Source organism: Zophobas morio, unplaced genomic scaffold, assembly GCF_036711695.1.
Source record: "Zophobas morio isolate AGI-343-1 ecotype UQ-CSIRO unplaced genomic scaffold, CSIRO_AGI_Zmor_V1 ptg000375l, whole genome shotgun sequence".
Taxonomy (NCBI): Eukaryota; Metazoa; Arthropoda; class Insecta; order Coleoptera; family Tenebrionidae; genus Zophobas; species Zophobas morio.
The window spans coordinates 1-9,448 of NW_026972479.1; the positions used below are offsets into that span (position 1 = coordinate 1).

Below are 9,448 nucleotides of genomic sequence, written 5' to 3' on the forward strand. Positions count from 1 at the left end.
AATCCTTTTGAATGGGTCCCTATGAGCTTCAAAATCTCCAAAAGTTTGGCTGTGGCCGGAATAACATGGACATCAAACAGTAACAAAGCTTCGAGCCGTACGACGTTAGTTTTATTTAAACGGGAAAAAGCTTTTAGTACGGGTCTGAACTTTTACTTTGCACTTGTTATTACGTGATCTTTATACTTTGTTCGACGTTATAAACTAATTCCTTACAATTATATTTAACGTTTATTTATTGGTGTGTTAAGAAAAATGTTTTTTCTTATAGTAAGTTTGATGATGTGAGTACACGTAAATATAATTGTTTGGCATAACTTGTACTTTTAACTGGATTTAACCGATGTTTATCTAGTTTTTGTACAGCCTTAATAATTCTTATAAAAAAAACAATTTTTGTTCTTAAAAAGTTTGTAAAATATTTTTATAAAAGGTCATTGTTATATAGTATAGTAAAATCAACTCTAATTATAACAAAAGTAATTAAAAATATTACATACCTTTGAATCAGTATTTTTTAAATGTTTTTGCTGCAACAACTGTTAAGAAATTATTGGTGTTTATTTTATTTTTTATACATTGGTGGCTTAGGTAGCATTTACTTATATAAATTTCATAAAGAGAACCTTTTTCTCGAAAATTCTGATTGTGAAGTGTTATATAGGCTTGCATATTAAATTATTTTATAAGGCATATCTTAAAATATAGCTAAAGAACCAGTTTTTCGTAAGCGAAAAAGCACTGCACATTATATATAAATTTTTATTTCCTTCAAAGTTAATAACAATCTTATTAAATTTAAGTGAGTGTTTTTTACTTTTATTATAGCCAGTTATACAGTGTAACGGTGATTGTGTCAATAATACTCTATTGCTTAGATGTCGTTTAAATTGCTACTTTAATAAGGAGTATAAAATTTGTACTGGGCTACTAAGATTTACTCAGGTGATAGCGAAATACTTCGTTCGGGTCGTAAATAGAATTGAAGGTCACAGCTGGTCCTTGCCCCAAAGCTCAGTAGATCCTATTATCTAAAAGAAATGCGATGTGCTAATTTACAAAGAGCTGTTTCCCTTAAATTTCGGTAAAAAGCTGTGAATAACAGTTTTGTGTAGTGGTCTTAACATCATTTCCATTTTAACGGACAATTTTTTTTATTTAATTTATGGTCGCATATGATCACATAACTATTAAGAATGATAAGTCCTAATCATAGTATAGGATTTCTTTAATATTTACACAGTGTGGCATGTAGGCATACCACGTAAAAAGCTTTTCATTTTGATGTTAATAACATTTGAAAGCTACTGCCAACTTTGAGATTCAGGCTGTTAATATTTAAGCAACCGTAAAACTTTCTTTTTATAGTATTAATAACTCGATAGAGGCTAACTCTAACTTCATGGCTAGCCTTTTTCCATCCACCTACTTAATAAGCAAGCCGTTCCGGCGTTATTCTTTCTAATATTGTCATACTTTAGTTACCAAAAAAAAATTACTTAGACCACTTAATCAAGTTCTCTTTACAATGGTATTAAGGCTCTCATCTTTTTAAGAAAATCAATTATTAATAATAATTAGTATATATATATAAATATATATAATTTTTTACAGATGAAGAGGGTTATTTATCATCTCGACAACTAGTACTGTTACTGTAAATGAAATCATTATTTTATGACCTTTTATTAACAATATTATTATATTTCTTAATACTATATACTCCTTTGAAGTAAAATATTAGCGGTCATTATATATAGCTGGCAAAAATATGCTTTAGGCTTCTGTATGTAGTATAATTATTCGGATCATAAAAAAACTGTTGGTATAACTATTTATTTTTGTGGGTGCTCAAATCAACCCCTCAAACCAGTTTGATAGTTGTTCAGGAATGGTAGCAGGCTAACTTTATAGCTTAATATAGTGTAGAATTGCGGTAGGTACAATCGTAAATATAACCAAAAAACCTAGTTCATATAAATTGTAAGTACCAATTTTAATAATTTAAGGGTAGAACCAAGGAACAGCGGCGTAAAAGAGAAGCAGCCTAACTTAGAGACGGTGTTTGCTTTTTTAAAAAAGTACAGGGCTTTTCTTAAAGTTTCAATGTATGCGACTACGGATCATTTTGAACTTTCCAGTTACGTTTATTCTCCGTGATATTGATATGTAAAAAGGTTTTTAATTATCTGCCAATTTTTAAACATGTCTTTTAGCGATAACAAAGCTGTACCTTTTGGAACGTTAGTGAATACGGCCATTTGGCGAACTAAAGTTCAATTTCATAATATAAATTATATATATTAAGTGCTAGCTATAAGGACTTTGAACTACAAGTAGAGGTTATTTTATTAGCCATAAAAACCGCTCCTCGGTGCAGCTGTTGAAGAAGAATAATAAATATAAATAAAAACTTGGAGGAGACCCGCGTTAAACTCTTTTGAATGACTTTTGTGACTCAATTGTAACAGTAAAAGTTCTTTCTTTTGAAAAGATGAAAAATATAAGCAGAACGCTAGTTATTATTTGTATATAAGTTTTAGCTATGCCACTACTTATCAAAAGGCTTTTTTTTACAGATTCAGGATGTTTGCAACATTAGACAATAAAAATCTGTTTCATAACACAATAGCTGCTGGTCGTTAAATGTTTTCTTTTTAAATTCAACGAGAAATTCAAAGATAACGTAATCCCTAACGTAAGTTATGCAACCTCTAAAAAATATTTAGATGGAAATAAAGACACTAATTTTCTATAATGTTATCTTACAAGCCCGTTTGGTACCATATAACATCTTGAGTGCTCCTTTACAAATGCAATATTAAGCTTATGCTTATTTACACTTTCAAATTCTGGTCATAGTATTCGTTAACAAGTGTTAAATTGCATCGTAGTTCTTACCAAATTGCTATTTACCTTACGGAAGATTTTATTAACGTTTCACTTTGCCTAAAACTTTAAGATTGTGATAACTTTTGCCCCGCAGCCTAATATAAGGGTGTCAAGTATTATATAGTAATAATATAATAAAAATTATAGGAGAGATCATATTCTTTTTTAATATATAGCAATGATAACTTAGATTATTTTTTTTAAAGTGTTATAGTTAGTAGTGTGCGTATTAATTAGGTTCTTAAATTTCCATTTTTTCCCTTAAAAAAAATTTCTTTCTTTTAGAACAAGTTACTACAATGCAAGAGCTTCAGAGCTTAATTATATGTATATATATACAAAATAAAAAGTTATTATAAACATTAAATTTTTTAGAAAGTAAGTTTTTTTTTAGATAAGCAAACTTATTAATAAGGAATGAATACAAACTTTAGTGCAATCGTCATATATGCTTGTAAAAAGTCTTTAAAATCATCTATATTTAATTATTAGCCGACTTTATATTTAATTTTCTAAGTTCATAAACATAACCCTCGGAAAGTTTTAAAAAGTTACCTTTAAGTTTTAGAAAGTGGAATCTCTTGATTGGGCAAATAGTTTTAGGGGGACATAGATACGACATTCCAACTTTCACTAAAAAAAAAAAATTTTTTTAAACTTTTCAGCATGAAGAGTATCGGCATTATCCAGATATATTGCACACTAAATTCCCTTAAAATAATGTTTTGCTGTTAATGAAACTACCTTTATATTAGTTTTTATGAACTAAATAAATTATTTACCAAGTATATATAGGCTTTTTTTTAATATCTATCAAGTAGAAAAAATGAAAAAGTGCTAAAATAAGAAATTAGATTCAGTAAACTTTAACTAATTTTCATAAAACCCTTTCAAGGCATTGTTAACTGTACACACATATTTATTATCTTAATCACTGTTGACAGCTGAGCTTTCCTGTAGGCTTGAAGCAATTAAGACTTTTTTGTAATTGCTAATAAGAGGGCAGGAAAAGAGTATGATATATGAAGCCGTTTTATCATTTCATCAAACGAGTTAAATAAGGGTAATAGCTTACAGATCCCTTAAAGAAAAATAAAAACCTTATAACTTTTAAAGCTAGCTTTATTTAATTTATAAGAACGCATACCCGAAAAAGAATTATTTTTAATCTCGAACAACCACTTCAAAAGCAAAAACTATCAATGATTTTTCTTCTAAGTAAACGGCGAGGCGGCTTCTGAGGATCCATATTTTCACCGTTTTCGTCTGACAAAGCCTCTAGTTCTTCACTGGAGGAACTTTGGCCGCACTTTGGAGAGATGGCTGCTGAGTGGCTGTCTGCAGGTGTCTTCCTTGGAGAGCTGTGAGGCCTCTCCTGTGGAGTGGAGGCCTGCCACCTCTGCACCGCCGTCGTCTTCGGAACTGCTGCAATATAGATTTTCTCCTCCGACTTCGCTCTGCAGTACAGTCTGTTTCCACGTAGCCTTTCGTGGGCATAGCGCCTCCAGTTCTTGGTCCCGACTTCTTTTGAAGTGCTCCTTATCAATTTTTTCCTTGAGCTGTTGGAGTTCCTCTTTCAGCTGGGGTTTAACGGTCCGCCTAACTTTGCCTATCAGGAGGCCAAAGTAATCGTAGACGTCGACATCATATACATGCGGGGCAAAGCACTTAAGCGCCATGGAAAATTATCAAGACGGGGAATGCAAAGTGTTTCGGATGTATTTTAAAGTACGTCATAAGACTCTAAAATCCTTTGACAACTCTTTTCTGAGATGGAGATTCGCGATAGACAAAAGGTCAAATGGCGAGCTGCAATAATAATAATTATTATTATAATAAAATAAGCTGCAAGGCTTGCATTGAAAAAGTTGCTCTTAAAAGAACCCTGAATCACGTTTTGGGCGGTCCGAAGGCGCTGGCACAGTTTTTCCACCAGCGCTTCTTTCTGTTATTACCGCCTTATAAGATCTACTGGTTATCTCTTATTGGCTACCAATAAGGTCACCTCGCGCTCCTTGAAAACATACGCCAATAGCTCCGTCATTATTTTTTCAAACTGAGCCATCCCTGCAATGAAGGCGCCGCCAGTCAGAGCAGAAGCGGAAAAGACGTTGATAGTGAGAATGCACGATACCGCAGTTCTCATGGGACAAATGGCTAACGATGTCCGGAAGATGATTGAAGATTTCCTTGTCCTTCACAACAAAAAATAAAGAAAATGCGAAGAAGGTTTATCCAAAAGAATGCCTTCAAGGAAAGCTCGTGAAAAAAATGTTTGGCCTGCTTGCGTATTCGTTGGTTGCTGTCAATCAGGCATTTAACCAGAGTAGTTATCTGCACGAATGAGTAAGACCGAGGCCCAACAAGCCGCCAATGATAAAGTACGTGTCCTTTCACTTTAATCATGTCGTTCAGTATCAGATGAGCAAGAATCCGGAAAAGGTCGCAGCGAACGCCGCCATCCGCCTCCTTGCAATAAAATAATATTAAACCGGGAGGGTGCAACCATGTGGCTTCTTTGCTCTCACAGTGGAGAGAACGAGATAGACGTCCGAAGTCCAAGGCTCAAGGACATTTGGAAACCGCACAATAAGGTCGCACAAGCCGAGCCCAATCGTCGAGCGCACGGAGGGCTGCCAGCCAGTGGCTGATTGTTAAAAACAGCAGAGATGGAAACGATTAGCCCTTACAAGACTGGACTCCCGGAGGACCGTAAAAAGTAGTTGCAGGTGTTTCTCGCATAAGTGGACACTGATGGCCATAAACTTGCATAGTGCCAGGAGACTGGGCGGCCCTGTTTCTTAGAAGTAAGCCGAGCCAATTATAAGGGCGAGTAAGCGCAACCAAGAATCGGATCTGAATGGCGCAAACGGCAGAGAGTCACCACCAAAGGCACAAATGAGGCCAGAAGACCGTTTCCTAGTGGTGGACACTTACGTAAGCCACGTGATTAAAGCCTATTTGGGACCGATGACGAGTTCAGTTTCAACAGCGCTGTCGAGTTGTTCCGAGTCGAATTCATTTACTTCCTCCTCGACTCCCATCTCCTTCTCGAGGTCGAAAGTTGCCTGCTTCAAAGCGGACGAGTCCTCGCTTAGCTGAGAGGGGAGTGTATAATAAAGTGCACTATACTTTGCTCTCTTTTTCTCGTTGCCGCTTTTTCTTTAAACGCTCGCCAATCTCTTCCATGTACACGAGCTGCTTCGTGGCAACATGGCCAACCAAAAATAACACCCGGCCAAGTAAATACTCGTGCTTTTCCATAAGGCCATTTATTGACTGGCTCTCCTTGGCCACCCTTTAGGAGGCGGGAAGCGACTCAGTTTGCGACAAAGCAAAGTGCGCAGCGCAGTACAAATTTTCTAGTGATTTGTAAAAAGTGACGAGTAAACTCGAGCAGAGAGCCGGTGGATCATTGGCCAATCGGTAGATAAGGTCCAAAACGGCAGCTGCAGCGCCATACCTGCAAAAAGCAGAACGCTAAGCATGTGTGGCAGTTTGGACAAGTGAGTGGACCATGTATACTGTGTAAGCTGGATTTCCTCCTCGGAGTTGGGCATGTGGGCGAGGAAGTCCAATAACGCGCAAAAGAACGGATCCTCGTTGCTAAGCACGTGATGCGTTTTATGGAGGCTCTACATATCCGTTAAGGGCAGACCCACGTGGACAGTAGAGTCTAACCTTCATAGCCAGAGCAGAGTAGAGAACGAGAAGGGGAGCTTTCCGCCCGCGATCACCAAAGATGCTGTCCAAAATATACGGAAGGTTCTTGTTCAAGTGGTTTGCCATTAACCCTCCAATGACTATTAGCTCCACTAGCTATCCACGTGGTAATAGCATACCGGAGACACACGCGAGGATGCGGATTGCCTGGAGGCTTTGTGCTTCGCTAGTATTGGGCACGCGGAGGGCAAAAGTGTCCCAAAGGACCTTGACCATAGGATCGGTGATGCAACCTGATGCAGAAGGAGAGCACGTGCCAAAAGTTATTACGAGCACATAAACATTATGGAAATGCTTCACCGTTCTTGCAAAGCAAACGAAGCAGCTTCTGAGCAGAATAGAAAACAACGTCGTCGCACGTGCTCATGACATGCAAAAGGTTCTTGACCACGAGACTAATGTAGGACTCGTGGTTGGCAGGATCGCAAGGCCGGAAAAAAAAAGCTTCAAAAGCATCGCACACGTGCTTTTGGAGGTTTTTGCGCCAAATCAGACTAAGAATACGACACGTAGTGTCCGTCGGTCTGGCAGGGACCGAGGAAACTATTTCTTCAATATGGAACTGATGACAGCACACAAAGAAGGCCAGCTAAAGAGATGCCGATGAGGATTAGTCAAGAAGGTGCCAGGCGAATCCAATAGCAGCAGACTACCGCCTCCACCACATCCGAGTCCGAACCGGAATCGAGTAACACGTGGATTTCGCGGGCAATGCGGTGGATCTCGTTGATAAAGCGTGCACCGTCCTCGTAATACAGAAGCTTCAACTGGACAGCCTGAAGCTCCTTAACAATAACAATATTAGAGGTGGACAAAAAAAGACGGTAAGGAGGAGGAAGAGAAGGCACCAGGTCGACGGAAGCTGAGCCCTGAGTGCCTGTTACAACGTGGGTTTCCATAGACTCGAGAGCCTTCTTCTCGCGGGCTAGACCTTCCTCGAAGCGGGAAAGCTGGGAATACAGCAAACACTAAGACGAACTGGTGACAGCATGGATAACGCGAAGATGACGCCGACCACGAGGGATCCGCCGAAGGGGTTGTGTTCGATAAACGAGGAGATGCAATTAATGGCCTGAGCCCTCACCTTAGCAGTGGGTGAGGGTTTCATACAGCCGACGAGGGCAAGACAAGAAAAGGCGCACCGATTTCTTCACGTCAAAGGCTTTCTCGCTCACAGCTACCAGCACATGGTGCATGTAGTTTTTCGGGATGCATTTCTGCAGTATAGTGATGTGATATAAACGCAAACTTAAGAAAAAGTTCGACCTGCGAAATAACATATTTAAGCGTGCTGATGACTTTTTTTCTTACTGGTGCATTAACATCATTAAGGCGCTCCAATATAAGAGAAAATAATTCATCGCGCGTTTTAAGAACTAATAAAAAAAAATAGCAGTAAATAAAAATAGCGGGAGCGTGTCAAAACCAGTTTCGTTCTCGGTTTCCTTGAAAAAGTCTTTAGAAAGCAGAAGGCCAAAAATACCCACGAGGTGCGACCGAACCAGGACTTGCTGCACGTGGAAACAAAGCATAAATCGCAGGAAGCTCGCCATAGAAGTAGACGAACTGAGTTATCCAAAAATGGGAACAGAGTTGAGAGCGAATGGTAGACGGAGTCCGCTGCGTGGTCCACCATGTGCGTTACAAAAAGCCAAGTGTTTTTAAACCCCAATGAGTCCACAGCCGCATCCTGAGGGGCCCCGTGAAGCAGTTCTCTTATGGAAGAAAACACGTGTGGAAGTCCGTATAAACCTGAAACGGTTGATAAGAGCACCTAATTATGTCCGGAATGGGATCGTGGCTGCTAGCACGCTTGATCTCAGCTATTAAGTAGAATGCATTTGAAAAACTTGGAGCGTAAGTTTGTTTAACTGTCTTTACCTAAAGCCTCTGCAAGAAATTCCGGAAGATGATCAAAATTCTTAGGAATTAAATTACAGCAGAAACTAATCACGTCTATATAAAAAGTAATTTAGCTGTGAGCACTGGAAGGATGGCCAGTAAAATCTAGCCAGATGCAGTGTAGATGAACAAAGTAACGTGCGCGAGATTACGAAGAGAGTAATAATTATAAAAACTGTTAAACTTTTGAAAGATTGCAATAAAATAATTTAAAAGAATAAAATTCTTAAAATTACGGCGGCGGGCTTAAAAAAAAAAAATTTAATTTCGTTAATTAAAAAAATTACCAATCAGACGACTGCAATTTTTGACAATAGACTTAATAATAGACAAAACAAAAGGCTTATCTTTGGAAGTAGCCTTAACGTGGGCTGGATTTTCAATTAATTTAAAAATCATCTGCGAGACGTAACTTTATAGCATCAGACTTTTATGTAAATCCAAAATGTGTAAGTTAAAATAATTTCTAAACCTCCCGAGTTCTTCATCGACGCAGCCCGCTTCGAAAAGAGATTGAATTCTTTAAATATTTGTTAGATGAAATAAAAAAGTTTTGAATTTATTGAAATACGGCAAAAGCAAAATTTTAGAAAAAATTTTTATTAAATCGCTTATTGCTAAGGATGCGTGTTGAGTTTCCGGCCCTTTGCTAACTCGCTAATAATATTATAAGTGAATTAATAAATAATTTTTTATGAAATCGAATAGTAACTTTTTAAAAAAGAGAAATTCATTTATATACAAAACAATACTAACGGCACTAACGAGAAAAATTTCGATCTCCATTAGGATCCACGTCGTAAAAAAAACGCAAATTTTCAAAAGTTTTTTACTTGCATAGTATAAAAAAAGTTTAAATGTTGAAGTAATAAATTTAAATAGTCCAATCACCAATGAAATTTGGAAACTTTAGGAAACTCTCGGGAAAACT

General features: G+C 37.5%; 1 protein-coding gene across 1 annotated transcript; it reads right to left on the minus strand.

Moving 5' to 3' along the window:
• Positions 1-4,046: 4,046 nt before the first annotated feature.
• Positions 4,047-8,873, minus strand: LOC135120315 (uncharacterized). The gene is made up of 27 exons (XM_064044615.1): positions 8,805-8,873; positions 8,497-8,571; positions 8,390-8,438; positions 8,183-8,330; positions 8,042-8,126; positions 7,882-7,991; positions 7,758-7,832; positions 7,631-7,699; positions 7,464-7,565; positions 7,269-7,400; positions 6,916-7,204; positions 6,735-6,848; positions 6,574-6,686; positions 6,409-6,527; positions 6,248-6,355; positions 6,025-6,190; positions 5,861-5,960; positions 5,737-5,811; positions 5,583-5,686; positions 5,421-5,525; positions 5,278-5,361; positions 5,140-5,226; positions 5,027-5,087; positions 4,898-4,959; positions 4,777-4,837; positions 4,625-4,701; positions 4,047-4,559 (listed from the first exon to the last, which is right to left on the minus strand). Exons 4-27 carry the CDS (start codon positions 8,249-8,251, stop codon positions 4,179-4,181), a joined length of 2,748 nt encoding a protein of 915 aa, XP_063900685.1. The 5' UTR covers positions 8,252-8,330; positions 8,390-8,438; positions 8,497-8,571; positions 8,805-8,873; the 3' UTR covers positions 4,047-4,178.
• Between the last annotated feature and the right edge of the window lie 575 nt (positions 8,874-9,448).